General features: G+C 31.1%; 2 protein-coding genes across 3 annotated transcripts; one reads left to right on the top strand and one right to left on the bottom strand.

The window, feature by feature from the left end:
- Nucleotides 1–2,819: 2,819 nt before the first annotated feature.
- LOC141695974 (uncharacterized) lies at nt 2,820–7,475 on the top strand. The gene is made up of 5 exons (XM_074500174.1): nt 2,820–4,131; nt 4,217–5,148; nt 5,422–5,658; nt 5,930–6,433; nt 6,677–7,475. Exons 1-5 carry the CDS (start codon nt 2,946–2,948, stop codon nt 6,821–6,823), a joined length of 3,006 nt encoding a protein of 1,001 aa, XP_074356275.1. The 5' UTR covers nt 2,820–2,945; the 3' UTR covers nt 6,824–7,475.
- A 3,401-nt stretch (nt 7,476–10,876) lies between these two features.
- On the bottom strand, nt 10,877–13,591 carry LOC141697390 (transcription factor DIVARICATA-like). 2 transcript variants are annotated; one of them, XM_074501744.1, is made up of 3 exons: nt 13,221–13,591; nt 12,393–12,815; nt 10,877–12,007 (listed from the first exon to the last, which is right to left on the bottom strand). In XM_074501744.1, exons 2-3 carry the CDS (start codon nt 12,806–12,808, stop codon nt 11,515–11,517), a joined length of 909 nt encoding a protein of 302 aa, XP_074357845.1. In that variant the 5' UTR covers nt 12,809–12,815; nt 13,221–13,591; the 3' UTR covers nt 10,877–11,514. The 2 variants fall into 2 exon arrangements, with proteins under 2 accessions (XP_074357845.1, XP_074357844.1); XM_074501743.1 differs by having other exon boundaries at nt 12,393–13,591.
- Between the last annotated feature and the right edge of the window lie 2,147 nt (nt 13,592–15,738).

Here is a 15,738-nt window from a genome sequence, read left to right on the forward strand (position 1 = left end):
AGAATTAAGGGAAAAATCCAGAAAATTAAGGATAAATCCCAGAATTAAGGGGAAAATCCAGAAAATTAAGGGGAAAATCCCAGAATTAAGGGAAAATCCAGAAAATTAAAGGAAAAACCCCAGAATTCAAGGAAAATTCCTGGAAATTAAGATAATTCCTAAATAATAGGGATAAAAACAAATCATTGTAAATGTGTAGGTCGCTCCACACTTTACGCAAAAGCGATACCCTGTAAGGGAACAAATGAACTTAACTTCTGCGAAACCTAGTCACTGTTTCCCAAAAGTTGGGGGGGCAAATGATAGGGAATAAATAAATCTTGATTATGTGGTTAAAGTTGCATTAGTTACACATGACTTGGGTCACGGAGCCCAATAAGAAGATGTATGACATTCAGACCAAAAAGGTTAACACATTGATCAGGCCTGATGGACCAGATCAGGCCTGATGGAACAAAGAAGGCCCAAAATCCTGAATATTTATTAATTTCGTAATTAATTAATAAGGGAGAAAAACAGCTATTAAGATAAGTCCTAGTGGAGATATAAATCCTTGTAGATTGTCCTCCAAGGAACCTGGTAGGATAATGAATCAACTTCCTACTTCCTAGGACTCCAAAGTCCATTCTAATTCTGAGACTTGCTCACCAAATCTCCTAACCCAAATCCAATTCAAGGACTCCCAACATCTATATAAGGGGCCTCACCCCACAAATCAGAACTACGTTTTTTGACTTGATCCTTGACAATCAGCAAGGTACGTAGGCATCTTGTTAAGGCAGATCGAGTCACGAAACACAAGAGCAGTCAAATCGAGCCTCGAAACTCACGTTCCTTAGTAATAAATACAGCAGTTATATACCCTAGTTTTTAATCCATAAAAAGTGTGTAACCCTTTTTTTTCGATGTACACAACGCTACATAATGTAGGGTTTTGACACCAAAAACTACATCATCTAGCGTTTTGACCCCAAAACACTGCTTTATGTAGCGTTTTGCACATATTTTTTTAAAAAAATATGTTTTTAAACCCAAATAAAATATATTGTTAAATTCTAAAATATTAAAAAATCATTTAAATTGTTTCTCAAAACCCAAAAGATAATTAGTAAACCCTAAAATGTAAAAAAATATTAAATTATTTTATACTATTAAATTTTAAAATTGTTTAATTTAAAATTTATATTTTTGGTAAAAGTCCTAAACCCTAACTTAAATTAGGGTTTAGGCCTTAAAACCTAAATCGATGTAACATTTATTAATTTATTTTTTTAATATTTTTAAAACTCAAAAGAGGATTGCTGAATCCTAACATTTTTAAAATTATTAAATTAGGATATATTGAGGCTGAATGGTTAAAGCACCCAACTCATAATTGGTGAATTCGTAGGTCCAATTATTAAATAAAAAAGAAATATTAAAAACGTAACATTAACTAGTGTTTCCGGATTCCTAAACAATACAACAACAAAAATATAAAATAAGAAAAAATACCTTAACTTTACTTTTAAGTAATGTGATGACATTTGAAAACTGAAAAAAAAGAAACAAAACACTATATCGTGTAGCGTTTTGGGTTATTTTCTAAACGTTACACGAAGTAACGTGGTGAAAAAAATAATTTGGATCATTTTATACAAAGAAATGACATTTTGGTCAATTTCACATATATTTACGACTTTGTTAATTTCCCGTGAGACAAAGAATAAATATATTATCTCAACTTTTGATCTACTAGGCATTAGGGCAAATATCTCAATTGTTGATCTACCGCGCATTAGGGCAAATTGATACAGCAAAATTTCAACAACCCTTCTAATCATGAACTTAATCCACCTTTCACAGTTTATATAACTAATACTTAATACTATTATAATTATTACAGCTTTGAACATCGTTATTTGTATAAACAATAAAGAGGTGTTACACAACTGTCCCCTCTCAATATTTTAGCCGTCCAATTTAACGTTTTAATAATATACCGAGCCTTTTTTTATGGGATAGACCATACGTCAACATGTCACATATAACAATTTTTTCATCTCTGCTAGACAAGTTTTCGTGGGCTGTTCTCGACCTTTTTCTATTACGAAGGTATATAACAAAAATATGACTTTTGAAATATTTGATCATAAATACTAATTTAATACGAAATGAGTAACCTAATACGCATTTAAAAAAAAGGTATCATGTATAAAAAAATTAAAAAATGAAAAAAAAAATATTTTTTAAATGAGACACACATTACAAGAATGTGTATCACTGTATCTAAAGTAGTGATACACATTTCCATATTGCGTTACACGATTTCACCTTTTTTATTTTTCTTAAACATTTTTTACACAAGTTACCCATTTTTTAAATGTGCATTACTAATAACCAGATTGTAAACACGTATTAGGAAGATATTTTTGACCAAAATTTTCAAAAATTATATTCTTGTTGTATAATCTAAAAAATGGTATTTTTGTCATTTTTCGATATTTCTCTTTAATAAATTAATTAGGCCGAGCCTTGGTAATAATAATAACATATATATTTTTTATTTATTCAGTGCTGATCATATTGTGTTCATCCATTTCCTGTTCAGTCTTGTCAATTTATACAGGAGTAATTCCATAAATAGGATGTAAAATACTCCATTAGATAGCCCCTGAATTGGAGGATCTAGCAAACCGATCAGCCAAACAAAGATTTTCTATAATCAGCAACAAATAAGAGCACATGCATAACATTCTTGCATGGTTTTCAAATGTGGTTTTTTTTCCTGTCATTTCTATTGTGGTCTCTGTCAAATTAGTTTCTCTGTTTAACTGATCAAATGAGAAAGTTGCCATCGTATATTCATATTTGACATGAGTTTGTTAGTAGGAAAGTTTCGGTTAAAAGAATGTCATTTTGTTGAGAAGATACAAAATCATTAGTATACTTTTGAAGATTTATAAATGGATATTAATACAAAGAGAATTCGAGCTTCTCTGTGGAATGCTCTTAACTTTACATTAGAAGCTTTTTATAACATGATACAAGCATATCCAAAAGCTTCTGCTGTAACAATGACTGTCTTGTTCCTGTACGCGTTTATTCCTAAACTCTTGTTGTTCTTGATTTGTTGTATGGTTGTTTCTGCCATAGCTATTGTTGGTTATAGAGTGTACTTTCGTGATGATCTTCAAGGATTTGATATTGTTAGAGGATATAAAAAAACTGATGATAACAAGTCTTCGATATTTAGAGATGATGACACGGGTAAAAATGTTATTGCTTTGGGTCAAAGTGAGACAACTAGAAGAAGAAAGGTTAATGACAAAGATAGAGAACAGAGAAGCATGGAGGACAAAGGTGTTGTACGTCCAGTTGAAAAGAATGCTGATTTGTTTGATAAAACTGCTGTGGTAGAGGATAATTTGAAGGAAATAAGAGAGGTGAATGTACATTCAGGTGATAAGAAAGCAGGGCCTTCTTTGCAACATCAGACTTCAGAGATTGTCGCGTCTCCTCCTTTCACTTCTGGTTATCTTGAAGAGGGAACACTGCATCTATCTGGTGTTAAAGGCGAAGATGTAGAAAGTTCAGATGACTCAGAAGAAGAGGATGGGCGCGAGTATAGGAATAAGGCTGTAGAATGGAGTATCGATGATCAAATGAATCTGTCACATGTTGGCAATATTGAGATGGAAAGGAACACAAGGCTGGAGAATTTAATTGCAAGACGCAGAGCTAGAAAGTTATTGGATATACATGTCAGAAATACACTTATGAGACCTGCCACCAATGACTCACTGGATCGTATTCCTTCCATAATAACAGCAAGAAAGAACCATTTTCTTACTAGCAATGCTGAAATGTCACCCCTTCCCGGTTCAGCGCCATCTGTTTTGTTACCAATGCACAAAAGCCCTTTTGACATATCTTTTGACCCGGAAAAGGAGAAGCCCATTCCAACTGGGGACAGTTTTAAAAAAGAAATTCTCGCAGATCAACAGAAGGAGGCGACCTTATGCAGACATGAGAGCTTTGGTCGTGGTACTTTCTCTCCAAGGAAGTCCTTGAAAGATCAGAACCATGAATTTTCATTTCATCACGGGCCTTCTAAGAAAATTGATTCCTCCAGAACAGGACATCAATCAGGTACTAAAGATATAATATCTCTTCATTAACAAGTTGAGCAGTGAAATTACTATTTTCTATTGCATGACTAAATTATTGCATACAGAATCTACTCAAGGAAACGAGGAAGATGGAAATGAAGTAGAAACAAAACAAATAGTGCACGAAAAGATTCACGAGAGAGCAAAATCTTCATCTTCTTCGGAAGAAAATATACCATTGTCCGGGACCGACAAAGATCAACTTTTACAATCTCTCTCTTCCTTGGCTCATTCAGATAGAGATGATAATGATGTCGAGATTCATGTCCCATATAATACTGATAAACTTCTGTATGAAAAGACAGAAGGCAACTCTTTCTTTGGTGAGAAGCTCATGTGTCATGCTCCTAGCAATTCTTTAGCTTCAGACCTGCAGGTAGAGGTCTCAGAAGTTGGTTCACCACAGAGCAATTCATCAAACGATAAATCTAATATTTTTGATGATTTTATTAACAAAGAAGTTACTTCTGGAGGTGAAGGTATGTTGGCAGACTCTTCTCACCTTTCTGGAGTAGAAATGAATGAATCAAATACGAGGGAAGTAAATGAAGTCGGTACAAAAGATATCACTGATGCTGGGTCCTCAAGTACTAACCACGGATTAGATCCTAAAACATCAGACTTGCAACCAGAAAAAGTTGTTCGACAAGAAGAGATTAGCTCTCACTCGCAACCCTTAGATCCTAATACATCAGCCTTGCAACCAGAAAAAGTCGGTCCACAAGAGGAGGTTAGCTCTCAGTCGCAACCCTTAAATCCTAATACATCAAACTTGCAACCAGAAAAGGTTGAGATTAGCTCACATTCGCAACCCTTAGATCCTAATACATCAGACGTGCAACCTTCAAATTTACCTGAGAGTATCCAAGGCCAGACTACTGATATCAAGCCAGACCATCCCGTATCATCTAAGGCCACAGATGAACCTTCAAAAAATGGTTCAGAAGATTTAAGTAAACAACAGGAAGCACATACATCAACTTCTAACAATCTAAAGGTCAGTCATCTTATTACTTACGGCAATATAGAGACTTGTACCACATTATGTAGTAAACAAAAAATAACTTATATAGTTAGTGTAGTACTACTAAAAAATATTTCATTTATGTCTTAGTGATCCACTTTAGACGATTTTATTTTTCATTACTTCTTTAGTTTATTGCTAACATTGAAATCAGATTTTATAGTCATTTTTTTGTCTTGAAATCGAACAATAGAAGAAATGGTTTACAAGTAAAGTAAGTTTGATAATGCGCCTCATATTGAACAGGAAGCACCTCCTGAAGAAGTCAATGTTGTTGTTGAATCTGTGGTACCAAACAGTGATGGAAATGTGGGTTTAAAATCCCGTGAAGTCATAGAACCCGAGGCCGTGGCAGAATTTGCAGCACCAGTTGCGGGAATCACTAGCAAGCCTTCGGAAGATACCTCTAACAAGCATTCTGACTTAAATATCTCTAACACATCAGATCAAAAGAACTCATCAGAACCAGTTCCTGATGAAAAAGTGAGTTGTTTTCTTTTCATCTGATAGTGTGTACCTCGGTTTTTTGTTTAATATTTTTCATACCCCTTTACTTTCGTGATAGATATACCAGTTTGCTTCTTTAGTAATTTCAATTTGAAACAGTTACCAGTCTGAAAGTTGATAGGCAGGAGTATCTTCCATTTTAGTTTTTGATAGCTATATGCTTTTGTTTCTACTAAAATTATATATGGTGAGCATTATGTCCACTTCGAGGTATGCTTACCCGTGATTTTGGTATGCCATGGCACAGGATCCATCTGCGTCGCAAAATATGCTCACTCAAGATCGTGAAGAAGCCAATGTTAGTAGCCATAATAATAAACCAGTGACCACTGAAAATGAAGCACATACAAAACCGGAACCTGTTAAAGATTCAGAAGGTGAGGCCACATTATCAGTCAAGCATGTGGCTATGGTGGAACCATCAAATACAAACGATTCAAAAGCCGGTCATGATACGGATGAAAATGTTAAAGAAACAGTTGGTGCTGACAATGCTGTCGACACATCAAAAACTACTGAAGAGATTAAGAACATCGATTCTGATATGAAAAATAAAGAGCTTCAAGAAGAAGAACCACACAAGGATATAAACCAAGATCTGGCATCTGATGGAAACGACAATACAGAAACCATAAAAGTTGTTGAAAGTGAATCTAGAACTTCAACAACAAACGAAGCAGACCTTGATTCAAATCAAATTTCCCTAAACGATGATTCAGGAAAAACATCGGGTCATACAGAAGAAGTTAAGGTAAAAACATATGCATATGCATGTAACACGCACACTTGAACAATTGCATGCCTTATATGTTCCATATGGCCGCTTCATAATTGATATGTTTCTAACTGCACAAGAACAATTAGATCCTCATCAAGGAAACTCCACCGTGGAGTATGAAACATGCATACCCACATGCTGAAATGCACAAGGATAATTGCACACAATATATGTTCCATGGGGCTGCTTATAATTTATCTGTTTCTCACTACACAGGAACAATTAGATCCTCATCAAGAAAACTCCACCGGGGAAAGCAATATCATTTCTCATGACAATCAAACATCAAATGATGCGGCAAAAGAGGAAGAAACAAAACCTGGAAGTGCAGAAAAGAAAAAGGGTAGGAGCTGGTTTTTTTGAGGCAAAGGCACAGGAAGTTACTAAAATTGAAAGTAGGGACTAGTGAACTTGCACTATCAAAGGGCAGGAGCTCGAAAATATAAGAAGATGTTAGTTTAGATGACAAAAGACATAGCACAGAGTTGTTTGAGAAACTAGCGAATTTGATGTTATTATTATTAATATATCTTGCCCCCAATACACTTATGGTAAATTTCAAGTTATCAGAAATTCCAAGGCATGGAGGTTCAGTTGTACAAATGAAACTAACAGCCAGCATCAAGTAGCTTGTATATATTTGCTAGTTCAAAATCAGTTTAAACTCCACTATTCTTGCTTAGTCTTTCTTCTTGAGGGGTGGTAATGATCTAGATGCCATGTTTTCATTGAGAGTTGCTAGTGAATAATACTTAGAGTTAATTGCATTTTGTACCTTTCATTTAAAATCAAATTAGTATATCTACTCTGTAATACAGTTTGCAATCCTTAACTTTCAATATTAACTTCAACATGCATCCCTTCCATTTATAAAATTGAAATAAAGATGTTAATATTAATAACTAAAATTTCAAATCAATAAAAATATTTATTTAATACATATTTTACATGAAAAAAATTATACCCCTTCACTGAATTCTTTACATTGATAAAGGAAGATCGGCAGGCATTTTAAAATTTCCGTAAAGTATGGTTACCTAAATAATTTTAAATATTTTCTATTTTAAATAAAAATATAATGTTTAAATTTTTTATATAGAAAAAGAAAATTCTAAAAATAAATTATAAAACTATATTTTATAGTAGACTTAATGTGTAAGGAAAAAAGTAAGTAAAAAATCAGGAGTAGTTATTTTCTTTTAGTAATACTCTAAATTAATCATAATGTTAAATACTTAAAATATATTTATCAAGCAAAATATATGTTTTTATATATAATCATAAAGTTGCTAAATATATTTATATTTTAAATTTTAAAAATTATACTGAGTAGAATATAAAATAATTGATATTAATTTTATTTTTATAATTTGAAATTCTAACTTTTGGTTTAAGTTAAAAAAATTATTATTTAAATATTTTGCTGAATTTCAATTTTACTCTTCAAAATATAATATTTTTTTAACAAAATGGTTAAAAGGATGCATATTGAAGTTAATATTGAAAATTAAGGGTTGAAAACTATATTTTATAAAGTAGGTATACTATTTTGATTTTAAATAAAAGGTGGGGGTTACAAAATGCAATTAACTCTAATACTTAACTAAGTCTAAATAGGAAGAATGGGAATATCACAAAACCAGCATACTGTGGCCTTGTATGGGCTTCAAGTTTAATCAAGTCTCATGCGACCTCAAAAGATTGACAAGTAGGAAAGAATTTTATCAATAATATAGAATGAAATGAACCCCTAAGCTCAACTATAGGCGTGGGCTTTCTTTTTAATCCTGGACTTGTTGGCACGAGAATCTTGCACTACTTTCCCTAAATTAGAGACATCTGTACTCTTTATTAATAACGGAAACAATGTATAATTTGATATATAAATTGACTTATATTCTCTATCAACTTTGTTTTTAACACAACTCGACTTATATTCTTTCTAATAAGTGTTCATCCAATCGTCTTTTTAATTTATAAAATAAAAATGATTTTTAAATAATTTGTAAATTATATTAAAAATTTATTAAGTTACGTTAAATTAAGTAAAATAACTTATATTTATATTTAATTTTAGAAAAACTATAAACTACTAACATGAATTGACTTATAATCTCTGTAAACTTTATTTATTAATAAATTATATTCAAAATTTATTAAGTTACGTTAAATTAAGTAAAATAACATATATTTACTTTTATTTTGAAAAACTACTAACCACAAAGTAAACTATTAACACGAATTAAGTTTCATTCTCTGTAAACGTTATTTTCTGCAGTATTATTTTAAAAATAATTAAGTAATAGCAAATAAATTTAGTAACATTTATTAACTTATAAACTGAAAATTATTGGTTTAACAATTGTATTTGTTATTGTCCATCACAACGTTTATATATTTTAAATTAAAAAAAACATATTTTAACAATAACAAATTTATGGTCTGTATTTAGATTATATTTAATATTATTAAATTAAGTTTAATATCATCTATTTACTTTTAATTTGTAAATTAATTTTTATCGATAATTAAGTAATATTAAATAAACTATATTGAAAAGACTAATTATAAGGTAATTATCAAATTATATTAATTAATATTAAATTTTCTAAAAAACAGATATTTGGTTCATAAGATAGAAAATACAATTCGTTTCACAAAAATAAAATTAATATGTTAGTTTTTTTTATATCAAGTACAACAATGTAAAACTAGAATTATAGTGGAAAATTTCATAACTGATTCAGTTCTTTTTAACTACATAACTATTTTTTGCAAGTACCAATTTAATATTGATATTAATATATTAATTTTAATTCATGTTTCACACGAATTATTTTCCTTAAATTTTTATTTTCCTTAAATTTTTATTTGTTAATGAACATCCAAGTGTCGGTTGAATTTAAAATCATCCTATTAGTAAGTTAACATGTCAGATTTATATATGTAAATAATTTGGTGCATGCATAACTAGAACTATACGGTGATATTTTAGAGTTACACTTAATTTCGATTTTTTAACTACATATTTTAAAAAGATTTTATATATTATATTTAGATCTGTATTTTACACGGATTATGCGTTTCAGTTTTATGCAAATAATAATGTAATATTATTATTTTTAATTTCTTACCAACTAAGTAAACTATTAAGAATCATGACATAACCGGGTAGCCTTAAATGTTTGTTATAGATAAATCGCTCAAAAATCGGTTAAAAATATTAATCTGATTTGACCGATTCCCGATAAATCGCCAATAAAGTCCGATAAATTGTAAATCAGTACATCAACCGAATAATTCCGATTTCCGAAATGTATAACACTGCCTCAAATAATGTAAGGGACACTGTTGGTGGGCCATAGGAAAATCCGACAGACAGCCCTTTGGTTGTGTTGCTTCATTTTATAACACTTACAAAATTAAGAACCATTTTACACAGAGAATGGGTCAGCTAACTTAAAAACATGATTAGATCCATCATAATGAAGAATAAGAATAACTTTGAATGATGGACAGGTAAAAGAGGGGATGGAGTAGCATTATGTGGATGATTGTAATTGGTTGTTACTTGGTAAATTAAAGAAGATTGAATATTAAGAAGAAAAACATTATATTATAACATGAAGTTCATAATTACTACTCCCTCCGTCCCATTTTATTCTTCCTATATTGACTTTCGTACTGTTCACGTTAAGCGATTGATTATTAATTTACATCTAATTTATAATATCAAACATAGTCATGAGTGATTTCGTTGGATTCGTATTTATCAGTATTTTAATACAGTGAAATTTTTATATTTAATACTAATACGAATTTAAAGATATTAACAAAACAAAAGTGTGCATTGACAAACGTGTCCAACACAAATAGAAAACGTTTTTAGGGACGGAGGGAGTAACTTATTTCAGTAGTAAATTTTACTTTGTCCTGCAGTTGTTTTAATAAAAGCAGTAAACATTTATCTTCTACTAAAGACTAAAGTAATAGGGTTTCAATTGTTATATGTTAACCTAGTTACAATTGGCTTTCATGAACCTGCATTATTATATTATTTTAGTCGAAACATCAAATGTTTGATAGGCAGTCGTACTAGTACGACTTTTAAAGATTGTACTTGCGCAAGTATATTGTGAGCGTGAAGCAAACTTATGCCACTTATCTCCAAACTAATTACGCTAGAGACTACTTTAAAAGTTTCGGAAGAATCATTTTACAGCGACAATGGGTCTCTTAATTCTTTATTGTGATGGATTACAGTAAACAATGCAAAGTTGCAAACCTAATAGATTCATCATAATGAAGAACAAGAATAACTTGAAAAGAATTAGATAACCGAAAGTGTGAATGTTGATGTAGATGAGTAACTAGCTGGGATTAGGTAGATAAAATAATAACAACAAAAAGGAAACAGAAAAAGCAATGGAAATTGAGGTGCTTTACATTTCCAATTTATTTGAGGCTAGTTTGAGACCACAAGCATAATCATCTAACTTATCTGGTGATAATTTACAATCAACAGTTTATACATGCTCATCATGATATCACCAGTTATGTATAACTGTGTATATGCCTTGAATCTAAACACAAGATTTTAACTGATGATCAAATTTTAAAAGTCACTTATCTTGAAAGTCACTTATGTTGATGCTCTGTATCTTGCTGCCGAGGACCTGGGATTTCCATGAAGATCCTTTCATTCATTTCTAATCATCACGCGAGAGGGACGGTGAGAGTTATATACTTGTCAACACAAGTTCAGCTTTGAAGAATCATTTATAACATCTTTCTATCTACAAAGCTTCATTCAATTGTAAATTGCTCTGAAGGTTGAGACTTCTTTTACTTGCACAGAGAATGATCCTTTGCCAAATTTGCATTTTGAAGTTACAAGCAATTTGAGATCCAATTCCCCTCAAGTAACTATAACTCAAGTGCCAAGATAACCTATTCACAAGAAAACCCACAAAAAACATGATAATAGCTATCTACTCTACGGAACTCATTAAAGACAAGCCATCTCAAACGAATGAGAGAGTTCTCAGAACATTTTAACTGTGAGGATAATGCATCCCCGACTGCATCTGGAAAACCATATCTTGAGACCCCAAATAAGGTTCATGAATACTTTCCATTTGAAAATCATGATCCTCCACTTTAATTCCATGTGAATCACCGTAAGGAGACATGAACATCTTTTCACTTGTGTGGTTAAAAGCCATGGCTGCTGCTCCATAGCTAGGCTGGTTCCACTGGTAAGGTGTTCCAGGCATCACAGTGGAATTCTTTTGCTGGCAAAGCATGTTATATGGGTCCATCGAAGGTCTTTTGATTTCTGGTGACAGACTTTGATTGTCGTTGAGATTGACTGTTGTTATATCATGGATGCTTGCTCTTCTTTTATCTTTCCCACCCGAATGTTGCCTGATGAAGTACTTCTGAGCATGGCTAGCAACCTGAGTTGGTGTTCTACTTACAACATAATTACGCGATATATTTCTCCAGTCCCCTTTCCCATACTTCTTAAGCCCCAAAAGAAACAGCCTGTAAAGTTTTAAATTAAACTTTAATATCAAGAGAAACTAGAAAGCTTAACATGTAAACTAGTGAATGAAATGCTTAACCAGAAAAACAATGTAAAAAATGGTGCATGCCAAATAACATAATTGTGGTTCTGTAATGGCTTCAAACTTAAATATCTTATGCAACCATTTTATAAATGTTCCTATGAAATTCACAAGTAATTCTCCAAAGTAGCCAAAAGTTTAGGAATTTGAACCAATGAAGAACAAAAAATATCCTTATCTCTTCAAAATAATAGATAATGGCAAGTTGGCAACATTATCTATTGCATTCACATAACCATATAAGATCAATCTATCTACCAAGTTTACATCTATAAGACAATGCAATTCAAACTGAGACTTACTTATGCTCTTCTTCTGTCCATGGAACACCCTTCTTCCTTTCCTGATCAGACGGTCTATTCCCCGAAGATCTCTTCCCATTAGCACCAAACGAAGTCGTGAATCCATCGAAACCATGAGTACTATTTCCCCATTCTAACGTAAAAGTGGATTGACTATAACCAGGAATTGGAATCAACCCTGCCTCAATACTACTCACATCATCTTCCAATTCTTTATATTGTCTCATAACATCAGCCACAGTTTTCCCCGGAACCATAGCTGCAACTTTCTGCCATCTATCCGGAGTGTCCTTATCGAACTTAGCCAAAGCATTCTCGAATAACTTGTTCTCTTCATTTGTCCATCTAGTGCTTTTACTTTCCTCAAGCAACCAACTTGATCTTGGTACATAAGAAAATGGTGACAAAATCTCCATCCCAAACCTCATCAAAAATTCAATTATGCATATAATAAATCAAGAAAAAACCTAGCTTTTTCGATATAATTCATATATATCACAAATTACAATTTCAATGTTATATCAACTGGCATTTTGTAAATAACAAATTTTTCCAAAATATCAAACTTCAATTTCCAGAATTTAACAAAACTATAATCAAGAAAGTAACTTCCCCAGATAATATTATACCTCGTAACACCCTAAAAAGCCTCAAATACATTAATCTTTTTCTGGGTATTGAAGTAGGATAAATAAGTATTAAAACCCAGAAATTTGAGCTCAAAATATGAAACAAGAAAGTTACTAAATATGAGCTAAAGAGAGGTTGTATGTGAAAAAGGAACAAACTTTTTTACTTACTTGAGCTTCAAATATATAAAGTTCTTACCAATTTAGGATAGTGCAGCTGACTGCAGAGTGAAGAAGAAAAAATCTTGAAGCTTATATATACACTATCTTAATGCTATGTGTGTGTTTTCAATGCATATATAAATAAGCTGGAAATGGAAACGAAGGCCAAGTGAGAAAATAATGAAATGTGAAGGATAGAGGGGAGAAATATTTGTGTTATTCTTTTCCTATTTTACTGATGAAGGAAAGGGTATGAAGCAATGAATCTAATTTTTGGTAAAAATATTATGAGAGAGAGAGAGAGAGGGATTAAACCAGGAAAGAGGGGGGTGGTGCGTTGTGATTGGATACCATGGTGCTTTGTGGATACTGCAACTCAAAGATTCTTCTTCTTTGTTGAGAGTTGAGACTCAACACACAACTAAATTGCATGTTGGCATTACCGCACCATTTGTAAATTCATGAATACGAATTTACCGTACTAAAACTTTTTGATCTGAATTTGATATAATTCCTAAATAAATTATATATGAACACAATTTTAACAATTATTTTATAAATGAATTAAACTTAGAGATATAATTATATATAAACACAATTTTAACGATTAGTTTATAAATGAATTAAACTTAGAAATATCAATGGTTGGTTTGAAAGTTTGAGGGGAACAAAGTTGGTTTTAATAGTTCGTGATATATGTTCACAAATATTTTTAGACATATTTGTAAATACTCAGGCTCAAATATGTATTGTGCCTCAATAAATGTTTAAAATTATAGTATTTCGAAATTTCTTAAATAAGTTGAAAAATAAAAATTCGACCGTAATTGTGATTTTTGTTGCTCAGTCTTGTAATTTTCATAATCACTGTACTTTTGTACTAATAAATTTAACTAGTTGAAAAGTAAAAAGCCGATTCTATCATAATCGTGATTATAATATTTTGTTGTTTAACCTTATAATTTTCATATAATTTTAGGCAAGAATAGTTCCAGAGTTATCAAATTAGTATTCAAAAAAATTCTCAAATAATACTAATTGTTTACAAGTCATTATTAATAAAAATGGATCGTTATATTCACATAAATTTGATGCACTTTTTCGCCTAATGATATTGGTCGTTAGTATTGAACCCAACTCTATTTAAGCTTCGTTAATAAAATTCCGTTCCGTTACCCAGTGTACCCCTCAAAAGGTTTAAGGAAATGAGTGCATCTCATTCTGATACTAATCATAGTTCTAATTCTAGTAGTATTAAATTAAATAAGTCCACATAAAAGGTTTAGTCACATAAATTGGGGAGCCCAGTTCACATGCATACTAACATTACTGGACCCTAATTAAAGTCAGTTTCCAATTTTGTCTAGGCATTAAAATTAAATCAGTAACGAGTATTTTACCAAAAATGGTAAAGCATCTTTACTTTGACATGATTTCTGCCTGACCTGGCACTCCTTCATTGCCCTGCCATTCATCAACTGTACTGTTTTTATGTCCTCTTTTGTCACTACATTTGGAATTTCATATTGACCCGCAACTTCATACTTCAACTTCAACTCGAGTTTATTTTTTCCCTAGTGGCAAAAATCTAGTATTTTAATTTATATGTAATATATTACATTTTTTGTTACATGACTCTAGATGTTTTTTATCCTCAAAAATTTTGATTTAATTCTCACAGCTAATCTTAGATTTAAATCGAAATGAATGAAGTAATAAGTAATATTTGAATGGAGTATATTACTACTTATTACTTTTTTTATCCCAATTTAATTGTCCAATTTAATATTTACGCATAATTTAGCATTGACTGTTACGTTGATTATTATGAATAAAATAGTTATTTAAATGATAGAACACCTTCAACAGTCTTTTAAGTCTCTTTTTAATTATAATAAAAAAATTAATTGTTAGCAACTTAAATTACATTCATCTCTAATTACACTCTTTATACTCACAATTTAAATAATATTTTAATATAAAATTACTTTTATTAAACTGGAGTACAATAGAAAAAATGAGAAAAAGTAAGTGATTGTATTATTTTATTATAAAATATATAACTTTAAGGCTGTATTTGGATAGGGGTTGGGAGGGAGTGGATTGGGTTGAGTTGGATGAGTTCAAAAGAACCATGTTTGAGAAAGTTTGTCAAATTTGGGGTTGAGTTTTGTGAGGATTCATCAATGGTTTAAAGAGATTAATTTACAATAAAAAAATTAAACTTTTTTGAGGTGTTTACAGCTTACTTTTTTTTTATTCATCCTCTCTCTCTTTTTTTCTCACTCTCTTTATTAAAGTTTTTTCACTTTTTCACTTTTTTTTTTGATTTTTTTTTAATTTTTTAAAAATATTTTAATATTTAGTTAAAATTTGTAGATAAAATTAAAAATAATTACTAATTTTTCAATATATAATTTATACATCATAAAAACCAACCTTACTTCAATCAAACTAAACATGTCAAGGATTCAACCCCTACTTAGTCCGCACCTACATCCAAATGAGATAAGGATTCAATCTAATTAACTCAGCCTAGCCTAACCCAACCCAGT

This window comes from Apium graveolens, chromosome 11 (genome assembly GCF_009905375.1).
Source record: "Apium graveolens cultivar Ventura chromosome 11, ASM990537v1, whole genome shotgun sequence".
Lineage (NCBI taxonomy): Eukaryota > Viridiplantae > Streptophyta > Magnoliopsida > Apiales > Apiaceae > Apium > Apium graveolens.